This window comes from Fusarium keratoplasticum, chromosome 12 (genome assembly GCF_025433545.1).
Source record: "Fusarium keratoplasticum isolate Fu6.1 chromosome 12, whole genome shotgun sequence".
Lineage (NCBI taxonomy): Eukaryota > Fungi > Ascomycota > Sordariomycetes > Hypocreales > Nectriaceae > Fusarium > Fusarium keratoplasticum.
The window spans coordinates 2,202,113-2,227,840 of record NC_070540.1 but is presented as its reverse complement, the minus strand read 5'-3'; the positions used below and the strand labels follow the sequence as shown (position 1 = coordinate 2,227,840).

Below are 25,728 nucleotides of genomic sequence, written 5' to 3'. Positions count from 1 at the left end.
ACAATACCTTCTATATAACACTCACCTACTAACCTATCACTATTAGAGCTGATAACGAAGGGTACTAACAAGCCATGCACGACGACGATCTCCTGGCCAATGGAGGCGTCTTGAAGCGCGAGCCCGGCATATTTTCGCCTTGTGACGCGAAAGCGTGCGCGAGAGAGCCTCTTAGCTAACGAGACAGCTGTATGCCAGTATTTCCAAGTTTTGTCGCGCAGTGACTGTGGCTGCTTCGGGAAATCCACCATCTCCCCAATAGAGGTGACAGTAGAACGAATGCCTTCGTAGTCGAGGTTGTCATGCTGATGCTTCTGTCTCTCTCTTGCTTGCTCGACATCTCAGTCATTAACTCCGTCCAAGCTGCTGATGAAGCCTTCGTAAGCGGCCATGCAATTAGTCGTGTCCAAGTGGTCGTGGAGGACTCCCCCAACGGGAATACGGAGTTTCAGGTTGGAAATTCTGTCACCGGTCAGGTACGCGGTAATGCCAGCGATGGATTGCTGTAAAGCGTTGAGATAGGTGACGGCATCGTGAGTTCTTTCGCGAAGTATTTCGAGTAGGCTGACAAGATCACGCCGTGGACCTGGAACTCTTGGCCATCACATACAACAACAGCATTAGAGGCGGTATCAGTGTTTTAGTAGCTGAGAAAAGTGTAAGAGGGCGCAACTTCTACTTAGACGGCCTGCCATACTCTTTTAGCGAGGAGAGAAATGTCTCGACCGCTTGAGGTGCCATTGTGAGACGTGACGGGGGTCTGGATAAGCAGCGGGTTGAATAGCAGCTTCCTCGGCTTTCAAATCATCAATGAGAGGTGGTGGAAGCGGTAGAGGAAGCAATGATTTGTTGCTCTGCTTCTTCTTTATATCCGTGGACAGATCAAAGGTGATTCGACGGACTTCCAAAAGACAGGGGGTATCATACAAGAGAAATAAGAACGGTTAAAAATTTCCTCAAGTTAGTTCTGATCGGTCCTAATGGCCCTTTAAATATCTTGAACTGCCGGTTTGCAGTAAGAGATGAAGGGTTAGTCGGCCGGATGGTTCAATCCCGACTCTGCATCATGTGTACCGAGCCAGAAGAGACCCGTCAGGGCATCACCATTGTGCGCCTTGCCTTCCGCTGACCAGTCCAGCTTGGCGCTGACTGCCTGCAGGACCCCGAGGTTATGGCCGCCGAGGGAAATGATTCCGCTACTGACTGAGATAATCCAAAGCGTCATACTCGTAAATGGAAACATGGCGACAACACTGAGATGTGTGGAACAATCTGGGTGACCGGCGCTACCCTAGGCTCAAGTCCAATTGAGTATCCGTACTCTCACGAGGATGAATAGAAACCAGAAGCAGCTCGTTCACCTCTAGTCGATTGAGTAATCGCATTAGGAAAAGCGATAATTACTTATGCGGATTGCAGGACTAGTTCGTGATGCAAAACTTGTTTTCTTGGCTCTACGTATGCATCAAGTCTCCTGAGCAGAGACGGGCTCTCTCACCATACCTATCAAGTCACACCCATATCAAACTTAAGAAACGACGTTAGAATTATATCAACTGGAGCCATCTTGACTCGTAATTAAGCTTAAGAAGTTGGATGAGCTAAAACGTATAGAAACAGACTAATACATGCGGATATTTATGCCTCTATTCCCAGTGGCGGCCGCTTTAACAGCCGTTTCACGGCGCCACACAGATGGGCGTTTTTAACTTGTCACGCCACGCGACCTCCCGCTGTGGCGCGATAATTAATTTCAGCCAGAGGGACTAGATACGGAGCAACGCAGCAAACTATTGAGATTAGCCTGCGTCAGTCATCAATAGTTTGGCCCACGCTAGCGAATCTAGGCATGGCCACAGCGCCACCTGAGAGTTTGACAGCAGGGGATGGACCATGAATAAATAGGGACTCGCGTTGGGACGAGATTTGCAGCGGCACATTCTGTCGTTGTCGCTCTTTTGGCTGTCTCTGGCCATTACACTCGTTTCAATTGTTTGTGAATATTGACCTTTGTGTCTATCCGAAATGGCTCGACGATCTCTTTTCGCTGTCGCGACGCTCGCCTTTGGCATTCTTGGTGCTAATGCCGGTCCTTGCCGACCTGCCACGACCGTGACGAGCGTCGTCGAGACTTCTTCGACTGCCGTGGCTGAGACATCGTCGACTACTCTGGTAGAGGCTTCGTCCACCACCGTGGTAGAGAGCTCTTCTACTACTGTAGCTGAGAGCTCTTCTACCACCCTATTCGAGACTTCTACTTCTCTGGCCGAGTCCTCATCTACTACAATCGCCGAGACCTCGACGACTTCTGAAGCGCCAGACTGCGACACAACCCAGGTGCTCGTCAACCCGAGTTTCGACGACGATGACGGCGCTCCCTGGGCTGGCATTGGCAACCTCAGAAGCGACTCTGAACCTCGCACGGGTAGCCACAACCTGCAAGTTCCATCCTTCACCTTTCTGTAGAGGCCTATCTACTAACCTTCTGACATTAGGCGCGCCGTATTCTACAGTGGCGGTGGTGACACCTACACCTTCTCCCAGACCCTGACCAACCTCAACGGCCCCTACCGACTGTCCTACTACTGGCGCGTTGCCAGCTTTTCCTCGTGGGTTCCAGACGCCGGCTTTAGCTGCAGCGTTGTGCCCACCGTTGGAACCCGCCAATTCGACGGGGTGAGCCCCTGGAGCGGCCCGAACTCTTGGACTGAGGCCACCGAGGTCTGGACTCCGTCGAGCCCCTCAGGACATGTGGACCAGGCTACAGTGTCTTTCACTGTCAGCTGTATTGGCGATTTTAGCCAGATGGTCCTCGCAATCGACGATGTCACCTTTACAGAGATCAAGTGCGAACCTCTGTCAACCTAAGCAGGCGGATCTTTTGACGCCGGGATGCTGCTGACCGAGACTTGGACAATGAGATACGGGTTAGAAGAGGAAGGTTTGGTTACATATTGGAGCAGTATATATTCCCTTCATTGTGTGTGTTATGTACAGACCCCAACCCATTCGCAAATATAGCTTGTAATCCGCCTCCAACCATACCTCTTTTACCTATTCATACGAGACGGGTCCTGGGAAGTCCGATGTTACATGCTTTCCTTTCAAGACGAGTCCTGTTGGATAGCCCTCTGATAACCAAATTTTGCCCAAGAGCATATGAAGCGCTATATTCAACTTGATTCGCATCCTATGTACGAATATCCAATGTGAAACTTCCTAGCACGTCTTTCTGAAGAGGCTACCCTACGCCCGGCACGCTGTGAAGTCCTTCAATCCAGCATCCGGAACTTTCTCCTTTGGAAGACACAGATCGATATCCTCACCCTTCAGGTGTTGACCGAAAACACGAACATGCTCTCGCTACATCTTGTCAGTTTCACCATTTACCACAGGGTAAGTCACACACGTACCTCGGTGATCTTCAAAAACTCATCGTAGATGCCGTCAGATTGCATTCGATCACGGACGAGGTCTACTACGCCACCCAACAGGGCAACAACGGTGGTGACCTTGCTGTCCCATGTCACAAGAGCCGAGACTAGCTCACCGTCGACGCGAGTTGACTCTGTGCTTCCGTAGGGGTCTATAAAATGTGTGAGTCACATGTCGCTTATGAATATGCAGATTGGACTTACTCTGCATCTTCTTGCCGACAATCATGTTTCTCCACCACGCCAACCCCACGGCCTTGTCAAACAGAACGACTGGGAACGCGCCATACGGAGTGATGACATCATGATACTGGTCCTTCTGGCTTGCAATTGACGGAATTCCAGCGGGAGAGATGTAACCGATAATGGTATCAGTTTCTGGGTCGGTCGAGTTGTTGACAGAGGCATATAGGCCGGGAGACTTGGTGACCACAGAGTTGCATGTGCGGGCTCGTTCTCCGTTCAAGAAGAGACGACTAGATCATTAGCTTGGCTTCTTGTTTCTTTCCTGGGGTACTCACCGGACAATGTCAACGTCATAGTACGGAAGCTCTAGCTGGTTCCAGATCTCATGGCTCGAGAACCAAAAGCCTGGAGTTGTTAGCCTGGGCATGACTGAATATCAACGCTGGATCAACAAACCCTTTCGCACGGTGATTGGGCCAACGCCGCCCTGGGAGTACTCAGTCTTCTCCAACTTGGGCCTCTTGTACTCCCACAGCTTCTTCTTATCAGCCTTTGACAACTTGCTGAAGAATTGCAGAAAGTAGGTGAAGAGCTCGCCCTCGTATGGGTCGTCGAGGTACGTCTCAGTCTCGCACTTGTAAGACTGCTTAGGGTGATTGACTGGCAAAGTCTGATCGGCGATTTCAGTCACGGCGCAGACTCGACCTTTACCGATATAGAATATCTCGGCAGCGGTTGAGGCAACGTAATCGAGCCAGTCTTGCCAGCTGTCTGCGATCTTGTGGAACTTGGCATTTGGCTGCTTCTGCAAGGCTTCGATACAGGCGTAGACGGCCCAAATGAGTTCTCTAAGCACCACATTAACGCAGCTCATAATCTTGGACATGTCCACTCACCCATTATCGAGACCAGGGACTCGGTTATCCCACCCATCTTGGGGCTTGATGTCTTGGATATCGGTCTTAATCCAAGGCAGATAACCACCAAAGCCCGGATAGCTTTCATTGAACTGAAGGTAAGTCTTCAACTTGGTCTCCATGATGGAAGCCGCGAGCCCTGGCGCTGCACCAAGATTTTGTGGTGTCAGAAAGCGAGCAGCTTCCTTGGAGCCAGAAATGGCTTGAGCGTAGAGCATGATTTGAAGTGCCTAATGTACAGTTAGCGATGATATCAGAAAGAGTAGCCTGAGCTTACCTCTTTGCTTGCAGCACTAAAAGTGTGCTTCTTAGTGCGCTTCCCAGACTTCCAGTCAAGCTGGGTGCCATCATAAGACATGCCATTGGCTGTGTTGTAGGCCACGTCGTTTTGGTGGAACTTGCCTTCCCAGTACAGAAGATCCCAGATGAAATCGTCTGTATGATCAAGAACATCTTGCTGGGACCAATCAAGACCAAAGCGACAAGATGGTTTGTCGTTACGCTTGTAACCTGGTCGAGCCTCGACCAAGGACAAGGACGCCGTGGCGGCACATGCCAAAGCGAGAAAACGGCTTGTTGAATAGATCATGACGAGGTGGAGGAGATTTGATGCAATTGAGGGAACCGCCTTGAGGCATCAGAAAGGTTGAAAGTATATGAGCGGCTTATATAGGCGCTTGCTGCGCCGATGACTCCTTTCCGCTTAGCAACGCGTTCCTGGAACCAAGATTATTAGCCTCCCTCGTTGACAAGCTCGCTTCCCCAGACTCTGGCTCTGTCCAGGGTCTTCTCCAGGATCTTCCCCCGCTCGGTGCGCGCCACTAACTTTCCAGGGGCTGGATCGACACGGAGAATAGGAGAAACAGGGAACGAAAAGCGGGGGCTCAAGTGAAGGCTTTTTCTATTTGACCGCTGCAAATCCCCGTCAAATCCAAAGAATCCTGCTTTATCGCACGCCGACTTGTTCTCAAACACTCACAATGGATAACAGCCCCACGTCAAGTTCTCCTCATTCTCCCGACACGAATACACCATCCCAGAAGAAGCCAACAAGCAGAGCGTGTGATCGCTGTCGCCGGCGAAAAGCCAAGGTAAGACCCCAGCATCGGAGAAACTCTCAACCTCAACTGACAATCAGATCAGTGTGACTTTTCAGACTTGGCTCAACGATGCACAAACTGCCGAGAGTCAGGCACACAATGTCGCTTTGACATTCCCGTCGCAAGACGAGGACCCAAGATTAGACGGAAGAGGCCGTCATCGGCGGGAAAAGATGCTCCGTCGTCGAACCCCACAGCGGAATTAACAGCGCTCTCCAGCGCCAATTCCTCCACACCAACAGGCACCACCTCGGCGCAATGGGACTCTTCCAGGGCCCTGAATGTCGATCTTGGGCTCTCGCCGCCGACGATCTCCGCGTCTTCGGTTTTGAATGATGGCGTCGCGGGTCACGGGCTGTCGGCGCTGCAGAGGTGGCAGGACTTGTCAAGAGCGTTGGCTTTCATCGCGAATGACCTTCAGAACTTGGTTACGCGATGCTTTGACTTGTTCTTTGAGTATCTGTATCCGCTCACGCCATTGGTACACGAACCTAGTCTTCGCGACTCGCTCTCATATTTCACGACAAGATTCTCAACATCAGAGAGCCATGCAAACGGCACTGGTCTTATGGAAACATGGCCAGAGACGGCATTCACGCTGATAACAGCTGTCTGCGCTGAAGCAGCATTCTTGTTGCCCAAGGATCTCTTTCCAGAGGGCCAGTCAGTGGGCGACTTATTCCTCAATGCTTCCCGCTCCTGTCTGAGCCACTATCTTGAAGCGGACCTTGAGAACCCGAATGCCAATTCGATCACGATACGATATTTCCACTCAAATTGTCTTCATGCCGCAGGGAAACCCAAGTATTCCTGGCACATATTTGGCGAGGCGACTAGGCTTGCACAGGTTATGCAGCTGAACGAAGAAACGTCACTTGAAGGCCTGCTACCCATTGAAGCCGAGTTACGTCGTAGGGCTTTTTGGATTGTGTACATGGGCGATAAGTCTGCTGCAATATTGAACAATCGACCCATTACGATCCACAAGTTCTCGTTCGAGTCTGGAATAACGACAGCTTACCCTACTGGGATCGAGGATGAGGCGCCGATTCTTTCCCCCGGGAATTCTTCAACAAATTCTGAAGTGATACGCAAAACTTGTATCGAAGGCTTCAATGCCAACTTGAGGCTCTGGCAGAATGCTTCTGACTTGCTCTTGGAGTTAAGGCTGCTTCAAGACCGGGAGCAGAGAGGCATTCCCATGCCTAATCAGTCCTTGCTCACCGTGGAGGAAAGGAACCGACTTGATACCATCTACATCCGTTTCATCACTTGTCTCGATGATCTACCACCATATCTGCAGTCCTACACCTTTGCTTCTCTGGTAGAGGGCCCTAGGGAAACAGCCAATCAGTTCTTGATTCAATGTGCGAACCTACAAGTTTCCGTGCATTGCCTCAGGATGGTCATAACTCAAAAACTGGAAGGTTTGCCATACTACAACTCGGGAATCGAGCACGCGGACATCCGAAAAACGGAAATTGCTCGGGATATGCTGCGTGTGATCCAAGAGGCCCCTTTCTGGTCGCTGCAGGTCAATGGAGAGCCATACGTGAGTCAACACCTAACCAATAGCCTGGATCACTGAGCCAAGGTAGCTGACAAGATTACAAGGTCGAGAAAATACGGCTCATTGGAGCAAGCTTGCTGGAAATCATGCACAGAAATGGGACGTCGCCCATTGCTTCTCGGGCTCGCAGTGATTTCACCGTTCTTCTCGATTTACTGACTCGTCTTGATTCGAAGGCTTCGGATGCTTTGCGAAATACCTCATCGCTTGTCAATTAAAACCACTTTCCAAACAAATGCAAACTTGAATCAACCCATTGCCACAAGTGCATTCGTCCCAGCACATCAGACTTCCTTTTCCCTTCCGAACTCTTGCTCCTCCTTCTTAATCTCAATCACCTTGGCCATATCCTGCTTCGCATCCTTCCCTTCAAACAAGTACGTGAGCTCCTCCAGCGTAGGTCCCGAAGTCTCGACAAAGAAGAAGTAGACAACGAGGAAGACGATGGCGACCCAAACACAGTAGTAGATGTAAAACTTCCATCCAATAGCTTGGAGTCCGATAGGATTGACATATCCGCCAAAGATGGAAGCGACTTGGATAGTCAGCAGCACGAACGCCCATGTCTTGGCTCGCATCTGGTATGTGACAATCTCGAGAGGGTAGGTCACCACGAGATTGGTCCAGGCTGAGGAGTAGAAGCCCTGGAAGAGGAAGATGCAGGCCAGGACAACGCGACCACCTGCAAGAGACCCATCGAGATACTGCTTCGCGGCAATGGTCCACATGATGAAGGTGACCAGAACGCCACCAGAGCCAAAGAGGAAGAAAGTGCGTCGCTTGAACCGGTCAACCAGCATAGCCATGGAGATGGCCACGATGTACTGCCAAAGCGTGACCATTCCGTTGACAAGGGTAATGTCTTTCTCGGCCTCGATGCCTGTGTCCTTCAAGATTTGAGTCAGGTAGTTTGACACAAGCAAGTTTCCAGAGCTCTGACTGAAGAGAGCTGTCGCGAAGCAGAGCGAGATTCGCTTGAGGTTGGGAATAGAAGAGAAGAAATCCTTCCAGGTCATGTTCTGCTCGGCTTCCTTGGCGATGGCCTGCTGAATCTCGGTGCACTCGAACTTGACGAGTTCGCTATCAGGGTCGCATTCGCCGTGATACTTGATAAGGATATCGCGAGCCTTGTCAAGCTTGCCCTTAGCGATCAGCCAACGAGGAGACTCGGGGCAGAAAAAGATCAGGCTAAGCTGATACGCCGAGGGAATGATCTGGACAAGAGTGGGAAGCTTCCATGACCATTCGCTCTCAATGCGGAAGCATCCATAAGTCGCCCACGCACCGATAACATAACCCAAGACGATGTTTGTGTTGTACAATGTCGTGATTTGAACTCGCTCCTTGGGATGGGACAGCTCTGTGACCAGCACTGGGGCACCCATCTGGATAAGCGATGAACCAATTCCGAGCACGATCTTGCCGCCGATAAACATGTTGAGCGATGTCGCAAAGAACTGAACGATGACTCCAGCGATAATCACGATCGAGCCGAGGGCTGTTGGAATACGACGACCCGCAACGTCGCCGATCCAGCTGAGGAAGATGAAGGGGATAACACCGCCGATGGCGTTGGAGGCGCCGAAGAATCCAAGTTTGGAACCGGTGGGATGGCCGAAGCGTTCCTGCCAACTCTCGAGCGTTTGAAGGGCGTTGGTCATGCTCCTATTTTCCCAATCAACATCTCAAGTCAAGTCCTGATCGAAGCTAAGAACATACCCGTCAATGCCAAGTGCCATACTGGCGAGCAAGGAGGAAGTGAGGAGGAAGTACAGCAGTACGCCATTTTTTCTCTTCCAAAAGGGTGGAACCGATTTCAAGTCGATGGGAGACTGAATGTCTTCAGTAGCGCGAGCAACCTTGGGAGCCATGATGCCAGAAGAAAGATAGGCTGGTTGGAGTCGATGGTTGATCTGTGCCACAACTGGAGATGTTGTATGTTATATACACACGACATATGATCACGAAGGAACAATTCCGATTTTGCAAAGGACCAAGTCTACGGCTCGGCTGAATGGTGTACTCCACATTCTGGTTCCCCGTGGGGAATAAGCGAGTCGGATGATGGTGTGAGGGAGCGGCGAAACGGAGAATTAGAGCTAGACGAAGTCGTTACCCCTCAGCTAGGCGGGGAAATGTCATCGGGGAATTGTTGATCGCCCAACAATGGCGGTGATCGACATTGGCTCGTTCCGCTCCATTCATCCTCATGACAGATTATGAAACGGCCCGTAATTCCCCTAGTATAAAGAATCCCGGGCCTGTACGGAGTGACTGGGGGAGTCAGCGGTAGCTCTTCTTGCATCGCCCTTGTCTTTGTCTTATTCCCTTTCCGCTCCTTGGTACCACATCACGATGCCCTCTCTTCCATCAGACTTCAAACTCGGCTTCGCTACTGCATCTTACCAGATTGAAGGTGCAGTAGCCGAAGATGGCCGAGGCCCATCTATTTGGGATATTTTTTGTCACCTTGAACCCACCCGAACCAAAGGCGCCAGTGGTGATGTCGCTTGCGATCATTATCACCGTCTAGATGAAGACCTTGATCTCATGAAGCAATATGGAGCGGACATGTATCGCTTCTCACTTTCATGGTCTCGTATTATTCCTCTTGGCGGAAGAGATGATCCCATCAATGAAGCCGGCATAGATTTCTATAACCGGGTCATCGATGGATGTCTCTCGCGGGGTATCATTCCTTGGGTTACGCTATACCATTGGGACCTCCCCCAAGCACTTCATGAGCGGTATGGAGGCTGGTTAGATGTGGAAGAGTCTCAGAAGGACTTTGAACGATATGCAAGGCTCTGCTATGAGCGGTTTGGCGATCGCGTCAAGCACTGGATCACACTGAACGAGCCTTGGATCGTCTCAATATTTGTAAGTTTATTATACTTCTAGAATTAGCCCTACCTCTAACCTTTGTCAAGGGCTATGCAACAGGCGGCAATGCTCCTGGTCGAAGCAGCATCAACCCTCAGTCCATAGAGGGTGACACAGCAACAGAGCCATGGATAGTTGGCAAGGCCTTGATCATGAGTCATGCTCGTGCGGTGGCAGCATACAACAAAGACTTCCGTCCTTCACAAAAAGGTCAGATAGGAATCTCCTTGAATGGCGATTATTATGAGCCTTGGGACAGCAGTGAACCACGGGATAGCGAAGCCGCTGAGCGACGCATGCAGTTTCATATTGGGTGGTTTGCAAACCCCATCTTGTAAGTCTTTCCGAAACTGTTGTTCAGATTGGTTCATTCAGACTCTTAACAATTCGTAGTTTAAACAAAGACTACCCCCAGTGTATGAGAGATCAGCTAAAGGGCCGCCTGCCCACCTTCTCAGCCGACGACATGGCTCTCCTAAGATCTGCGGAATGCGACTTTTACGGCATGAACTACTACACCTCTCAGTTTGCGCGTCATAAAACATCCTCACCGCTGGATACAGATTACATCGGCAATCTCGATGAGATCCAGTCCAACAAAGCCGGCGATCCCGTTGGTCTCGAGAGTGGCCTGCACTGGCTGCGGTCCTGCCCTGATCTCTTCCGGAAACATCTCACACGAGTTTATCGCCTGTATGGCAAGCCCATCATTATCACGGAGAATGGGTGCCCTTGTCCCGGCGAGGACAAAATGACGCGTGAAGAATCTGTGCAAGATGACTACAGGATTCAATACTTTAATGATCATCTCGATGCTGTGGCGAAAGCTGTTACGGAAGACGGCGCTGTCGTGGGAGGGTATTTTGCGTGGTCTTTGATGGATAATCTTGAATGGTCAGACGGCTATGGGCCGAGATTTGGTGTGACGTTTACTGACTATGAGACTTTGGAGAGGACGCCCAAGAAGTCGGCGTTGGAGTTGAGGAGTCTCGTGGATCGCAAGAAGGTCACATCAAAGATTTAGAGTAAATTTGCAAATAGAACGTTGCTCACCTTGATATGGAAAACGTCGCGCGACGCCCCCAGAATTAAATTCATGGCAATCCTTTATCTCAGGACCTTTGCATCCTTCCCTGAGCCTATTGTTGAGCACGGCGGTAAGATGAGAAGAACTGGGGTTCGCCAATGCTCATCCAATAGCCGCAAGGGGGCTTGCTTGGCTTTCAGCTCCAAGAGTGCTGAGTGGGTGTGTGAAGGGGCTGTCTCACAACCTTGCATGGGCTGAATTGGAACCCGGGAGACAACAAAGAAAACAGTAAGTGGCTTTCCCAGCCTCAGGGGGCCGCTCTGGCGAACCACTCTAACATTTGTTGGGCACCCTGGAGAGGCAGCGAGGCGGTGCTCCCCAATTACAAGACCAATATTAAAACCAGCCATTTCCAGGATCGACCTACCCACTAATTAGTTCCCCTTGATTTCCTCGCTCAATCTCTTGAAGGGCATTCGCCATGGACGACAACTTGTCTGATCTTGTACGCGACTCCAAACTAAGGACGCGCTACGAAAAACCTCACACTATTCACCTCTTTGACGACCCGGATGCTCCTCCTTTTTCCGCACGGCGACGCGAACAATGGAAGAAAGATCGAACGATTGGCCATGGCGGTCAAGGACGCGTCGTGTTGCAGACGTGCACCGGGGGCAGTCGAGGCTATACTCAACGCGCTGTCAAGATGATTCCACTCCAAGAGGGTGGGCGACGGCGATATCTTCGGGAACTGGAAGCCATTCTCAAGTTTTCTCATGACAAAGTGTGTTCATCGTCCATTGCTGCCAATCACTATAGCTCACGTTTCCTGTGCAGTACGCCAAGTACTTTGCAAAGACACTGGGATGGTACACGTCACAAAGCAGACTGTATATCGCCATGGAATATTTTCCCGCAGGAGATTTACATTCCTATGCTCTCAAATATGCACCCTTGCCCGAAAATGAGTGCTGCGAGATCGCCAGTCAAATTCTTCGCGGCTTGGCTGCCATGCACCAGGAAAGTTTTGCACATCGAGACGTGAAGCTTCACGTATGTGGTTCCCTCTGTCTATTCTACCTCAACCAAGGCAATTGACTTTTCTACCAAGAACATCTTGATTCACCAATCTCCTCGATCTGTACCTCCTGCTCCATGGTGGGTCAAGCTCGCAGACTTTGGCATCAGCAAGAGGCTGGAGGCCGGGACCAGCGGCAGCACCAGGAGAAATGGCACCCTGCTATACATGGCGCCCGAACTTCTTATATCCGAGCTGTCCGATGGGTCACGATTTGACTACCCTGCTGTGGACTTGTGGGCTCTGGGCGTCACAACCTTTTTCATCTTGACCAAGAGTCTTCCATTCCAGGACCTGTCATCCGTCATCAAATACGCCAGTGATGCCAACAGGTCGTTTCCTGAGACTGCTTTTCTTAATTGCAAAGTAAGCATGGATGGGCAAGCTTTCGTTCGTGCTTTGATGAGACGAAAACCGACAGAGAGGTTGAATTCGTGGGCTGCCATGCGCCATGCGTGGAATCATCCATGGCGGCCGGAGACACAGACACCACCACCACACAGCGGGCAAATCCAGCGCTCGGGACAATCCTTCAAGGTTGCTCACCATGTTAGGTCTTCGCAATTTTCCTCTATGAGCTGTTCTTTCGACGAAGGAACGGATGGCTCATCGGGCCTTGACGACGTCAGCTCGCAGTTGTACTCTAAATCTTGGTCTCACGAAGACACCGAGAAAACCAATTCGGCCTTCGAAATACTTCGCTCACGCTGGAATGAAGATGGTGACGACTGGCTGTTACTGGCCGCATTATCCGATGATGCAGCTATAAGGGATTACCTACTACTGATGAAGGGAGGTTTCGGGGCCGCCAAGCGTGCAGCACTCTCGCAGGCTATATTTTCCGATATGGAAGGCTTCATCAATTTCTTGATTGAGACGAGTGACAATCTCGATTCAAGGACTAGATGTGGGAATACACCCCTTCACCTGGCGGCAAAGGCTGGAAATCTGTCTGTGGTGCCGCTCTTGATCAAAGCAGGCGTCAACATTGAAGCTAAGAACAGCGACGGTGAAACGGCACTCTCTGAGGCCTCAAAGGCGGGAATCGAGGTCATGGTGGAGATGCTAGTTGAGGAAGGCGCCAACATTGAGGCCAAAAACAAAAAGGGCGAGACGCCGCTCGTTCACGCCGTTGTAAACGGGCATGAGGGCACAACGGAGCGGCTGGTGAGCATGGGTGCCGATCTCCAGAGCAGGGATATTGAAGGTAATATGGTATTCTTAAGGGCTTCGGAGGAAGGAAAAATGGCCATGGTAAGGGGCCTGGCCAAGAAGCATTGAGACTAAAAACCACGCGGGTGAAACACCTCTTCTTCAGGCTGTTAGTGAAGGAAATGGGGGCACCGTAAAGCTGCTAGTGAGTAAACGTGCTAAAATTGATAGCTCTGAAGAACGGATTCAGGGCTATTGCGAGGATCCTTTCTGAAGAGGCACGCAGGAAGAGGAGACATCACCGTTACGTCACTTGATACCACAAAGAAATTGAAATATATATATTGAAACGGCTTCGTTATTTAAAATCACAGATATTGTAGCACAGGATCGTCGCGAATAAGGTGAATCACTGGGGTGGTTGCGCGGTGACATCTCACCCCGGCACGTCTCTATGGGGGCATATCTCAGAGAGAAGGACTGGGGGGTTACGGTAATACCGGCATGTGTCAACAACTGTGTTCTTTGCTATTGTGGTCAATGGCTTCACTTGGAAGCGCACCAATCTCCCCAAAACAGCGAAAACTCAGCGCTTCATGAAACCCGATACATACACAATGAGAGCTCCCGCCCAACTCATCCAATGGTTTGCCAAGCGAGCTCGCAACAGTTCTCCCCAACTTGGCCAAGAGGAGGAACTAAGACGTGTTGGGTCAAAATGCTGACGCTGCATGGCTGATCTGACTCAGATCGCAGTTACTGAACCTGCTTGCCCTCGCTTATAAAATAATCGACTGCCCTCACTCTGTATCTTCCCCAACCATGGTCATCTCACCCCTCTTTTAGCAAGACCGATACCCCAATATTACCACCACTCTATTTCGCCCATATCATCTCGCCGGATAAGACTTCAAAATGACAGACCAAATTCACCCCATCTACCGTATTTGGTTCCTCTGGGTCGATCCCATCCTGACTCTCGCGGGCATGTACGGCAATCTATTCGCCCACGACCTCGCCGTCGAGGCCTTCTTGCCCAGTTACCCACTCACAGAGGAGCTCAAGCCCTTCCTCTACCAAATCGGCGGCATGGGCACGTCTTATCTGGTCTTGCTCGTGTTTCTTCAACGGTACACGCAAGATGTCGTCGTCTGGAAGATTTTGCATTTTGCCATTCTCTGGGCCGACTTTACCATGTTGACGTCTATTTATGTGGCCATGCGACTTGAGGGAACTCTTGCGATTTCCAACTGGAGACCTTTGGATTGGTTCAGCATCGTTGTTACCGGTATTTGCACCGTTTTGAGGGCATTGTTTGTGTTGGGGGTGGGAGTCAAGCCGTCTGGAGGAAAGGTGAAGAGGACTTGAACGACGATTGAGGGAAGCCCAGGTCTATGCTGGTATCAGCGATGCAGAATTGGTGAGGGGAGTGTGTTTTTGTCTTGGCACATGTCGGATGTATGTTGTTTAGCTATAGTTGTTTCATTGTCTTGATAACACTATTCCGCTTGTTGTGTGCCCTGATGCGTCATTCGCATGTACAATGAGTATAAATCCCTTATCACTGCAATAAAGTCTACCCTGAAATTAAGGGAAGCAGCGCCGAGGAACAGAGGCTTTATCTGCCAAGCAAGTTGACCAAGACACCAAGAAACACTTACGCAATGCCACATCTCGCACCTCGTTCTGAACCCGAGTGTTTGGCTGACCCGCGGCTCCTAAACGAAGCGATCCGAGATGCCCGCCCAATGACCGGCACCAACTATGCCAAGAAGCTCGGAACACAGCCCCGACCTGAGTTTATTTTCATGGTTATTTGGCTTGTCGGAACCCAGCTTCGTGAGATGGGGCTGCATGCCCCTGACTCTCGAACTCCAGTGCTTGGCAATGCCATTTATATGGCTCCTCTCCTCTTCCAGGCCTTCTTCTCCTTCACTCACTCAACCATCATTCTCTTCTCTATAGATTGTCTTTTCTCTGTATTCTCTTTGCTTTTCTTATCGAGTCTCTCCATTTTCAACCTTGGCAACTGACCAATCCCCCTCGATCCTTTTATCTTCGTCGACCAATTCCCTGACATCCGACCTCGCCTCGGGCCTCGCACGCCATGTCCTCCAACTCGACCAACTCGACCGTTGTCTTCATACCCACCTTCAACACTTGCGATGAAGTCAACGAACAATGCCCCGTAGAGGCACAAATGTACGGCGACTACTTTACAAAGTCAGCTTGTATATGGTTTACCCTGCTGTACTTCACGTGCTTTTGCACGCAAATGCTCTACGCCTGGCGTTCCAAAGCATGGTCTTATGGCGCGTGGTTCGGTGTCGGAACCGCCTTTGAAGCCATGGGCTACGCGGCTCGCATCATCATGTGCGACGACCCATGGAACTTTAATGCCTTTCTGGCTCAAAACCTGGGGCTTGTGCTTGCTCCTACGTTTATCGCGGCCGCCACCTCGATCATTTTCAAGCATCTCATCGACTGGTATGGGTCAGAGTGGTCCTTGTTTCGCCCTGCGTTGCTCCCTTGGATACTTGTTGGCAGCGACATGGTCTCAATTGCTGTGCAGGGAACTGGCGGTGCGGTAGCTCCCATGGCGTCCAGCAAAAGCGGAAAAGAAGCACAGGATCTCATGGATATAGGCAATGGTTTGCTGCTTGGAGGCACCATCTTCCAGGTTGTCAACATGGTTGTCTGTGGCGGTATCATGCTCCTCTACCTATGGAAGAGACAACAATCTCTTGGTCGTTTCCGCTCCAGACTGGGGTCCAGTGACCTCCAAGACAGCGGCAAAGCTTCAGGTGGAAAAGGCCAGTACGACTTTGAAGCCACACTCAAGGTCTATATCTGGTCTCTAGTCGTCGCGTACAATCTCATTCTCGTTCGCTGCATTTATCGGTATGAGGAACAACCCTTGAAGCCTCGTATTTTCGCTAACACTCGGCACAGTGCTATAGAGATGGCTTCTGGCTGGGGCAGTGATATTATGAAGACCGAGGCTATCTTTATCACGTTTGAAAGCCACATGATTCTGACTGCTGTTGCACTCATGACCATCTTTCACCCACATGTCTTTTTCCCTGTGGCTGGTCGTGGAGGCGGTGCCAGGTCGCGCCGCTCCGTTCACTCGGATATCCAAGAGTTGAGACCGATGAACTAGCATTTTTAATGGGGATAAACCTGGATGTCTTAGGGATGGTTGCACGGTATGAGTGATTGTGGCTTGAGACCAGCATGAGGTGAAAGCTTTGACGCAAGAGACTCATGTAGGGCTGGGGCAAAACATCTTTTCACCTTGACCTTGGCCCTTGATCTAAGGTCACGCTTAGTGGAGGGCATGTAGCTTCTTATAGATGAACATTAAGAGCATTGATTATTGTCAGACTGTTTAAACAATCTATCGCGTTCCCGAAGTATATAGTAGCCATTGACCACACTGAATCAGGCCATTTACCCTATATCAATAGCAGTTGCACCTAATTTGCAAATAGCCTAAAGTCTACGTAATCCATATCCTACATACACTTAAGAAATCACTATTGAGGTTACCAGCAGTTGATTTGTCAATTGGGATCCCTGAAGTTGCAAAACAACATGTTCAACCCCACGTGGTCATGAGGCTTCACGATCCAGATCAGGGGTGGAGCTCGCGTGCATTTGCAGAGTGGGGGTCGGAATGATGCCCGACACGTCGCGTGAGCGAGATCCATGAGTATATGAGAGCGTCTTTGCTCTATCAAATAAATTGACTTTATTAATTGAAGCTTCTCGGAGGCTCAACTAAAGCGCCTGCGCCTCATTCGTATAGCCGCGTTATCTGCAATTAATTGGCGCTATCGTCGATGTTCCCGTCTTGGCATGGATCGTAGAAGGCCTTGGCGATTCAGAGACCGCTGATCAGCTCTCCAATTCCTTGAATCACTTGACTATTTAAACTTTGGTCCGCTTCTTTTTGGCATCACCAACCGTTGCTACCGTATCATCAGGCAGACACATTTCGTGTTGGATCGCTCCACTCCACCCTTGCTTGCTACACCATGTTTTCCTTGTTCCCCGTGGAATTTCTTCGGGCAGACTCTTCCTTCACCATGGGGACATGGTTTTGGAAAAGGCCCTTTAGTCATGCCACCCGAACAAGTGCCAACTAAATGAAACGAGTCGGCCCCAAGGGGTTTCGGCAGTGGAGAACCTGGAACAAGCCGGTCGAGCCTCATCCCGGTTGCCATGGCCGGCCGAAAACATGGTGGCCTCGTGACGTAGCAGAGATGACGTCGATCCACTTTTTCGAAAACTTCTGGAAGGGGGACAAAAGACGGTCCGGTGATGAAGATCCTTCGGGAGTTGAGAGAAGTCTTCGTTGCCGTGTCATTTTTCAGTGCTTTGATTGGATCTCACGCCGGGCCGACAGCGGAGACTCCCTGTTCCTAGTAGAGTAAATTCTTTCAGGGATCATCTCCCTTCAACTGGCAATGGTTCGATGGCCGCTTGGAGCAACAGATCAGCGGATTGCATAGACATCTGCTTCTCCAGAGTCAGAACCGAGTCAGCAGTCAAGGGAAAAAAAATGTCTCACACATCGACTTGAACAAAGCGTGATTAGTGGCGCGGTGATGCCGCCATGATTCGACGGCGCCGACAAGGAGTGTAGCAAACCGCCATGGGGATAGCCCACTAGAGTCCTCGGGACCGGCTTAAACGGCACTTGGTCGATGGGGCTCGCGGATCCGTAGAGCTCTTCACGCAATACAATCTTCGGCCAATTCCTCGGTGCTACCGTCATGCGCATCCGTCTCACGACTCCATTCGAATGCGGGCCTCCTCACTCTGGACGCGAGAATCTCCGGAGAAGTCTAATGTCCCGGATTGCGGGTGGGCTTTCCTGCGTTATAAAACTTGGGGCTCCGGACTCTTCCCCAGGAACCTTGTTCTTGTGCCTATCTCTTATCAGCTGCAGTCAGCTTATCTATCACCATGGCAAAGTCCGAGCGACAGAACTCGACCACCACGGTCGACCATGAAAAAGATGCCATTCACAAGGCAATGGGCCATGAAAAGGTCGAGCTCGAGGCCCTCGAGGTTGCCAGAGCTGGAGGCCACGAGATTGATGATCTCGTCGACGAAATGGAGAGACAGCTCGAAGCAGATGGAGGCCTGAAGACTGGCTTCTTTCAGCTCAACTTTGCGAACCCCAAGCACTTTACCTGGCTGCTGGTTGCTTTTGCCAGTATGGGTGGTCTTCTTTCAGGTCTTGATCAAAGTCTTATTTCCGGCGCCAACCTTTATCTCCCCGATGACTTGGGCCTGTCGACTCGACAGAACAGTCTAGTCAACTCGGGTATGCCTCTGGGAGCTGTTGGCGGTGCTCTTCTCCTGTCGCCTGCCAACGAATACTGCGGCCGAAAGGGCGCCATCATCATCTCTATTATTCTCTACACTATCGGCGCTGCCCTGGAAGCTGGTTCTATGAACTTTGGTAAGTCGCAATTAGACCTGAGCCAACGATCAATACTAACGAGCTAGGTATGATCGTCTCTTCTCGAGTCATTCTCGGTCTTGGCGTAGGTCTTGAAGGTGGTACTGTCCCCGTCTACGTTGCCGAAACGGTCGAGCGAAGGATTCGAGGAAACCTGGTCTCGCTCTACCAGTTCAACATTGCCCTTGGTGAAGTTTTTGGATACGTCGTCGCCGCCATCTTCCTCAGGGTCCCTGGCAACTGGCGTTACATCTTGGGGTCCTCCCTCCTCTTCTCTACCATCATGTTCTTTGGGTATGTCCCCCTGTTATACTTGACGAACATGTCGCTAATTGCACTCGACAGCATGCTCTTCCTCCCCGAGAGTCCCCGATTCCTCATGCACAAGAACAAGCAGCTCGAAGCTTACAAGGTCTGGAAGCGAATTCGCGGTGTCGAAACCCGTGATGCTCGCGAGGAGTTTTACGTCATGAGCGCCGCCGTCAACCAGGAAGACACCGAGGTGAATGAGGGTGCTCAGAACCATCGCTTCCCCTGGATGGACTTTTTCACGTGAGTTTATTCGTCGCCTGATACCTACTGTAGAGTGGTGAAGCTAATCTATTTCCAGTGTCCCTCGCGCCCGACGTGCCCTCGTCTATGCCAACATCATGATCCTTCTCGGCCAGCTTACTGGTGTCAACGCCATTAGTAAGTCACGCTCGCTCATATGGCTATCTGTTATCTAACCACTGCTAGTGTACTACATGTCTGTCCTCATGAACCAGATCGGCTTCGACAAGGAGCAGTCCAACTACATGTCCCTTGTCGGCGGTGGATCTCTCCTCCTCGGCACGATCCCTGCCATCTTCCTCATGGAGCGATTCGGTCGCCGCTTCTGGGCCATCACCATGCTTCCAGGATTCTTCATCGGCCTCGTCCTCATCGGCGTCAGCTACCAGTTCGACATCAAGAAGGATCTGCAGACTGTTGAAGGCCTGTACCTCACTGGTCTCATCATCTACATGGGCTTCTTCGGTTCTTATGCTTGTTTGACCTGGGTTGTCCCCTCCGAGGTCTACCCCACCTACCTCCGAAGTTACGGCATGACCACTTCCGATGCCCTCCTCTTCCTCGCTTCCTTCGTCGTCACCTACAACTTCTCAGCCATGCAAAAGGCTATGACCAAGACCGGTCTGGCTCTTGGCTTCTACGGCGGCATTGCCTTTGTGGGAGAAATCTACCAGATCTTTTTCATGCCCGAGACCAAGAACAAGACTCTTGAGGAGATTGACCTTGTCTTCTCGCGTCCCACTATGGACATTGTGAGGGAGAACTGGGCTGGTGTCAAGGAGACTACGTCGCTTCTGTGCAGAGGTCACTGGCACAAGGTCTTTGTTGAGCAGGCCATGTCTGGTGATGACAGGGACAAGACTGAGGATTCTACTGCTTAATTGAAGGCAGTAAAGGATGGATGAGTTCTACAGGTTCGGTCTATTGTAACGATGACAGAAACATGCTGTGTAAATAGCTACGATGATGGTAAATGAAACAGTCTATGTTCATAACGACCAAGTATTATTCGCGTTGTTTCAAGGTGCAAGCTCACTCGGGGCCTATGTCTCAACATTCTAGCAAAATTATGTCTGCCAATACGTGCCAATCTCGCGCAGGTCCTCGACGAGTGCTGGTGGATTGTCCACACCAGGGAAATGGCCACCGAAACCATGGACTAGTGAATTACACATTAGCAAAGGTGGACATTTCACCTCTGGACATTTTGACCTACATCGGTATTGCACGAGATTGCCTAGCTTCGCCAGCAGCTCTTTTGGCCAAAATCCAACGTTGTACTTAAATGTGCTAAACAACATCGGTGCGTCGGTTCGGGCTTTCGTATACTCTGTTTTGAAGCCATTCAAGTTTTGCGCATACATATAGGCCGAGGAAACAAAAGATTTGGTGAGATAGTAGAGTGAAACGCTTCGCAGGATCTCATTATGGTCCAGCACCGATGGCGAGGTGCCTGCGCTAGGATCCGACCCTACATAAGTTAGTGAGAGCAGACATTTCAGTTTGGCTTTACGAACAGTTGATAAACTTCTCTCCTATCCATGCAAGCTGTCCCACGGGGTTGTCATAGAGAGCCAGGCCAATAGTGTTGGGCTATCATCAAGATTAGCATCCGACCGTATTGACATGGGAAAATGTATCTCTCCTTACTTTGTAAGAGTGTTCCTGAAAATATCCCGCCTCAGTCGTAGCCCAGCGAACAAAATTTTGCTCCACAAACTCTTCTTCTGGCGACAATGTGATGTTCCAAGCTACGAGCTCGTCTGGGGTCAGGGGATAGAAGGGCATAAAGACGAAGTGTGCTGCTCGTGTTGTGGCATTGAACGCGTCATAAAGATGGTATGCAATTGGGGCGCCAAGGTCAGTTCCGTGAACAGCAAATTTCTTGTATCCGAGCACTTCGGTCATCAATGTGTTGAAAACTCGAGCAGTGTCTTCGACTGTCCAACCTTCGGGCGGCAAGGAAGAAAATGCGTAGCCTGGAAGGGAGGGAATTATGATATCGAAGGACACGGGTTTTCCAGTAGATGTCTTTGCTTTCTTGATGAGGGGTTCGATGACTGGGATAAACTCGAGAAACGAGCCGGGCCATCCGTGGTTTAGAAGGAGGGGAATCGCGTTTGGATCGTTGGACTTGTGGTGTACGAAATGGATGTCGAGACCTTCGATTGTGGCGGTGTAGTGGTGAAGTCTATTCATACGTTAGTATATATGACTCTGAGAAGGCATCTGTTCATTCACTTGTTGAGGATGTCTTGCTCCTTCTTCCAATCAAAGTTGGACAACCATTGCTTCCGTAGGCTCTTCAGGACATCCAGGTCAATCCCCATAGATGAACCGACACCAGGGTACTCGGGCTTGTCGGGCAGCCGATAGTTGCGCACCAACTCGATCATTCGAGGTACGTTGTAGGAGAGGTTGATATGGAACGGGCGTAGGTGAAAGTTGTCGGCTCTACTCGGCGGGAGAGACTTGGCTGCTGCCGCAGCTAAAAGAGCTCCGAGAACGCCCGATATGCTCAATTGCACCATTTCGAAATGTACGTTGCCTGAGCTCGTCTATAGGGCGTTGATAGTTTTGAAAGATGCCTGATTCCAGGTCTTGCTGGATATTCTCAGAACACGGCAACCGCCGGTGACTTTATACAGAATTACCAACAACAATACGCCTTTAGCTTCATTGCTGCTCTCATTGATCGCGGCGAACTAGAATGCGGTCATATTTTAGTGCTTAGGTCCTTTCTGTGGGCGGGTTACTTAGGCTCGCAAAAAGTTGCCTGTCGGCAGAGGCAGTCATATCATATTTCTAAGCACCACAAAGAAACCATATTATGAATCGCAATCTGTCCGCCCTCTGCATAAGACTTACAAAACTCGAATGATATATTTATAAGCATTGTTCGTGATGGGCCTCACGTCTTGGGGCACACCTACTGTTTATTGGCCGCCCTCCGAGAAGCTTGTAGAAGGCGTGTACATGGTATCAATGGCCCGGAGAAGACTTCCGGTCGAGTCGAAATCTTCGAAAAGTGTCCAGACCATGGCTCGCGTCCATTACCGACTCCACATAGACTGATACACGGGCAAAGCAATAAACAAGACGCCAGTGGCGCAGCAGATGAGGCCATCGACACTTCAAGGAATTCAGAGAAGTCTGCGGACATAGCTACCAGTTCCTCAAGGGACCCAGAAGACAGTTTCAGTGTTGCCTGACCCGGCGTAGCCGAACTCGGTGTAGCTGCATCTGGCGCAGGCAGATTCGGCGTTGGCAGAGGCATCGATGTAGCCCGGGGACTTCTGACTCTTTGATCTCGACCTGGACATCGTTGAGCTCGTGGCCCTTGAGGATCTGGTGACAAGCGGCAACGACGTCATTTGCCTTTTCGAAGGTATTCGAGCCAATCTTGACCGAAATTAGGAGTCACTGGATTGTCAAACTTTTCTTCGGTCCAGTCGTTATTGCGTTCGTAGCTAATACGAAGCACATCGATCGCAGTCCATTTAAGCTCTTGGACGGCTTGTAGGATCTGTCGCCCCAGGGATCTTTGGCTGTCATTCCATGGCTCTACCATGCGTGCTCGCCGACCGTGCCGAGACGTTTCTTGATAGACCAACCGTCATATTGCCAAGACCACGGCTTCGTGCTACTTTGTGCCACTAGCTTCGGGCGGCTATACAAGCCGAAGTAGTAGTACTCTTGCTCTTTGGGCCCTGGCATAAGGGAGCGGGGGTTGGAAGGTGCGTCGGCCATGGTAATGTCGTCAAGGTCAACTGGGAGGCTTTGGGACCGTCGGTGATCTGGAAGTCGCCGTGTCACTAGTCGCTGTTGTTAACGTCGGGACTTGGCTCACCCGTATCCTTGGCTTGTTCGACGTAATTCAGTATGAGAGAGGTACTCGAGGGATGGCAGTGGCAATCGATAGACCTGAATGATGCGCTTGAACACAACTTTCAGGGTGTCGAAGCCGCTTCTGGCTGGCTGAGCGTTCTGACTTGCCTCTTACAGCACAAACCAAAGAGCCGAGATTCTCTTTATATGTATCACAGTGTTAATGCAAGGTAGAAAGGCTCGCCCTCGAGGGACGGGGTTCGTGAGTTGCCTGAGTGGTGGGGCTAACCCATGCCCACATAGACGGCCTGGCCTCGGTTCCCCGTCATCAAATCTTATCTCCGCATGGTGTAGTTGGTTTATCACGTTCGGCTGTAACTGAAGAATTGCCACCGAAAGGTCCCTAGTTCGATTCTGGGTGGGGAGAAAAGCTTTTATTTTTGCTCAATGTGTCCCGAAATGGTTGTATCTAATATTCCGCAGCCACGGCTTGTAGATCAGCACCCGGAAACAGCATCCATCTCACGAGACCGAGTCCGCTCTCTTTTTACAGACATGGCCAAGAAATATCGTCATGAGCATTCTACACCAGAAGTCCTCTCTAGGCTGTTAATATCCTCCACATAAACGCTTCAAGCTTCACCGAGACTGGCTAACAAACGCGGGGTGTGCCCCTAATGCACTGATGGGTGGAAGACAAGATCATACAGCGGGGCGGTAAAGTAATAGAAAGATTCCTTAGTGGTTGGGTGATGAAGTTTCTCAAGAGGTAATGGTAGATAGATATTGTCAACTTATCGCGGTATCAAAGCCGGCAGAGGGCCGAGGCAACCTATCGTTCTATAGCTACCGATTTGCGCAGGGGTGTCAATTGGTTAAGAGACAGAAGACGGGAAGCGCGCCATGATGTTGAGAACTGCCGCCCCTGACCCAGGTGTAGGAGAACAAATGCCACAAGCTGAGTATTGTTTCTTGCTCTGTCGCCGCTGGCGCAGGAGAAGCTTGTTGGGGAAAAAATCAGTGCTCTATGGCATGGAAGCAACTCACATCTCCCACGACAGGAGAACAAGACCCAACAGACTCAGGGTTTACTCAAGCAAGCTGAGGAGCAGGTTGATCAACTGCTGCTTTGTGTCTGGTTTCGCATCACCACCAGGAGTAGCCTCCTCGCCAGGAGCAGCCTCACCACCGGCACCAGGAGTCGCCGCAGCGTCGGGAATAAAAATACCCCATTCGCCATTCATATTGTTAACCTTGATAAGCAGCTCGTTCTCTTCGGCCTCGAACTCCAACTCGCCAACGGCCGGGTCGATAACGAAGGCGCCGGCTTCGGTACAGAAGCGCCCGATAGCTCCGGTGCTGATGTCGAGGGTGCCTTGGGAAAGAAGTTAGCATGTCATTGGGCCATCGCTATGGTGCAAAGCTCACTATTGGCGTTCAAGATGTAATCGACTTTCTGAAGCGTCAAGCCCTCGGCGCCCTCGGCGAGATTGACAATAAAAGAGACTGGCTCGACGGCGCGGAAGCCTGCTGGAGGAGCCGCGGGCGACGGATTCTGGGTCACGGTGAGGGTGCGGTCCTCGGCGTTCTGGAACTCGATCTCAAAGACGCCGTTTTGCTGTCAAGCCGGCATATTAGACAATGTGCTTCGTTGTAAAAGGCACCAATGGAAAGGACACTCACGCCTGGAGGATACAGAGTGTCGACCTTGCTTCCGCCAGGAAGGACAATGGGGACATCGAACTCTCCTGCTTGTTCGACCTCATCCTCAGCCCCCTCCTCGCCCCCTTCTCCACCTTCTCCAGCCGCTGCGCTGGTCTGGCTGGGAACAATGGTTGAAGTCACCGTGGCGACTAGAGAGAAGCGAGCGTGGGGAGACCGAGGTCTGACAAGGGCGCGCCTGTCATGTTGGATGGCAGCGGGTGCGGCGAGGGTGGCCGAAAGCTGAGTAGCCAGCAGAGTGATGGTGAAAAGCTTCATGGTGGATGACGTCCTTTGGCGGTGATGCTTTGGTCTGTTGGTTGCAAGGTGAAAAATTTGAGCGACGGTACGAAGAAGAAACGAAATCAGTCTGAGGCAAGGAAACTTCGGGCCGGCCGAAAATGGAAGAAGAGTGCAGAGAGAAGGAAAGGTAAGCTGACAAAGGAATACTCAAAGTAGGGCTTGTAGAAGAGAATGATGATTCAAAAACACTCTATGGGATGACCATGAAGTCCACTTATAGACAAGTTTTACTCCCTATTTCTTTCAACGCAGTTTGATCTGTTTTACCCTCTAGTTACTCCTCATTCAGTGCCTCGAAACGCAATCTGAGGCAGTCGCAACACTGCAAGCGCCCAGGTTTGAAGCTATTCCGGGACACACACGGCCAAAAGCCGCCTGGGTGCCAAGAGATGCGAACTATTGGAGTTGGATCGCAAAGTCAGATGAGACATCGCTTACCTGCACAACGATGGCTTGCGTTAATTTTGGCGGCTATTTGCAACCGACAGGAGAGCTTGGCGGTGCTTGGCAGTCAACTTTGA

General features: G+C 50.8%; 11 protein-coding genes across 11 annotated transcripts; 7 read left to right on the top strand and 4 right to left on the bottom strand.

Annotated features, from left to right (window-relative positions):
- Nucleotides 1–2,025: 2,025 nt before the first annotated feature.
- NCS57_01435300 (uncharacterized protein) lies at nucleotides 2,026–2,868 on the top strand (the record flags this gene model as incomplete). The annotated part of the gene is made up of 2 exons (XM_053063958.1): nucleotides 2,026–2,462; nucleotides 2,514–2,868. 2 exons carry the CDS (start codon nucleotides 2,026–2,028, stop codon nucleotides 2,866–2,868), a joined length of 792 nt encoding a protein of 263 aa, XP_052907291.1.
- Nucleotides 2,869–3,246: 378 nt separating this feature from the next.
- On the bottom strand, nucleotides 3,247–5,126 carry NCS57_01435200 (uncharacterized protein; the record flags this gene model as incomplete). Its single annotated transcript, XM_053063957.1, has 7 exons — nucleotides 3,247–3,363; nucleotides 3,414–3,586; nucleotides 3,639–3,910; nucleotides 3,956–4,025; nucleotides 4,077–4,468; nucleotides 4,517–4,767; nucleotides 4,815–5,126. 7 exons carry the CDS (start codon nucleotides 5,124–5,126, stop codon nucleotides 3,247–3,249), a joined length of 1,587 nt encoding a protein of 528 aa, XP_052907290.1.
- A 391-nt stretch (nucleotides 5,127–5,517) lies between these two features.
- Nucleotides 5,518–7,225, top strand: NCS57_01435100 (Zn(2)-C6 fungal-type domain-containing protein; the record flags this gene model as incomplete). Its single annotated transcript, XM_053063956.1, has 2 exons — nucleotides 5,518–5,628; nucleotides 5,681–7,225. The coding sequence occupies 2 exons, from the start codon at nucleotides 5,518–5,520 to the stop codon at nucleotides 7,223–7,225; spliced, it is 1,656 nt and encodes a 551-aa protein (XP_052907289.1).
- Nucleotides 7,226–7,491: 266 nt separating this feature from the next.
- NCS57_01435000 (uncharacterized protein) lies at nucleotides 7,492–9,078 on the bottom strand (the record flags this gene model as incomplete). The annotated part of the gene is made up of 2 exons (XM_053063955.1): nucleotides 7,492–8,872; nucleotides 8,927–9,078. The coding sequence occupies 2 exons, from the start codon at nucleotides 9,076–9,078 to the stop codon at nucleotides 7,492–7,494; spliced, it is 1,533 nt and encodes a 510-aa protein (XP_052907288.1).
- A 484-nt stretch (nucleotides 9,079–9,562) lies between these two features.
- Nucleotides 9,563–11,114, top strand: NCS57_01434900 (Glycoside hydrolase family 1; the record flags this gene model as incomplete). The annotated part of the gene is made up of 3 exons (XM_053063954.1): nucleotides 9,563–10,087; nucleotides 10,138–10,424; nucleotides 10,484–11,114. The coding sequence occupies 3 exons, from the start codon at nucleotides 9,563–9,565 to the stop codon at nucleotides 11,112–11,114; spliced, it is 1,443 nt and encodes a 480-aa protein (XP_052907287.1).
- Nucleotides 11,115–11,598: 484 nt separating this feature from the next.
- Nucleotides 11,599–13,476, top strand: NCS57_01434800 (Protein kinase domain-containing protein; the record flags this gene model as incomplete). The annotated part of the gene is made up of 3 exons (XM_053063953.1): nucleotides 11,599–11,901; nucleotides 11,955–12,170; nucleotides 12,229–13,476. 3 exons carry the CDS (start codon nucleotides 11,599–11,601, stop codon nucleotides 13,474–13,476), a joined length of 1,767 nt encoding a protein of 588 aa, XP_052907286.1.
- Nucleotides 13,477–14,262: 786 nt separating this feature from the next.
- On the top strand, nucleotides 14,263–14,715 carry NCS57_01434700 (uncharacterized protein; the record flags this gene model as incomplete). Its single annotated transcript, XM_053063952.1, has 1 exon — nucleotides 14,263–14,715. The coding sequence occupies one exon, from the start codon at nucleotides 14,263–14,265 to the stop codon at nucleotides 14,713–14,715; it is 453 nt and encodes a 150-aa protein (XP_052907285.1).
- A 739-nt stretch (nucleotides 14,716–15,454) lies between these two features.
- NCS57_01434600 (uncharacterized protein) lies at nucleotides 15,455–16,510 on the top strand (the record flags this gene model as incomplete). The annotated part of the gene is made up of 2 exons (XM_053063951.1): nucleotides 15,455–16,248; nucleotides 16,300–16,510. 2 exons carry the CDS (start codon nucleotides 15,455–15,457, stop codon nucleotides 16,508–16,510), a joined length of 1,005 nt encoding a protein of 334 aa, XP_052907284.1.
- A 1,811-nt stretch (nucleotides 16,511–18,321) lies between these two features.
- Nucleotides 18,322–20,256, top strand: NCS57_01434500 (MFS domain-containing protein; the record flags this gene model as incomplete). Its single annotated transcript, XM_053063950.1, has 5 exons — nucleotides 18,322–18,823; nucleotides 18,871–19,117; nucleotides 19,169–19,375; nucleotides 19,434–19,513; nucleotides 19,562–20,256. 5 exons carry the CDS (start codon nucleotides 18,322–18,324, stop codon nucleotides 20,254–20,256), a joined length of 1,731 nt encoding a protein of 576 aa, XP_052907283.1.
- Nucleotides 20,257–20,442: 186 nt separating this feature from the next.
- NCS57_01434400 (EHN domain-containing protein) lies at nucleotides 20,443–21,906 on the bottom strand (the record flags this gene model as incomplete). Its single annotated transcript, XM_053063949.1, has 5 exons — nucleotides 20,443–20,534; nucleotides 20,592–20,846; nucleotides 20,893–20,968; nucleotides 21,026–21,566; nucleotides 21,617–21,906. 5 exons carry the CDS (start codon nucleotides 21,904–21,906, stop codon nucleotides 20,443–20,445), a joined length of 1,254 nt encoding a protein of 417 aa, XP_052907282.1.
- Nucleotides 21,907–24,291: 2,385 nt separating this feature from the next.
- On the bottom strand, nucleotides 24,292–25,183 carry NCS57_01434300 (uncharacterized protein; the record flags this gene model as incomplete). The annotated part of the gene is made up of 3 exons (XM_053063948.1): nucleotides 24,292–24,578; nucleotides 24,632–24,821; nucleotides 24,887–25,183. The coding sequence occupies 3 exons, from the start codon at nucleotides 25,181–25,183 to the stop codon at nucleotides 24,292–24,294; spliced, it is 774 nt and encodes a 257-aa protein (XP_052907281.1).
- Nucleotides 25,184–25,728: the final 545 nt, after the last annotated feature.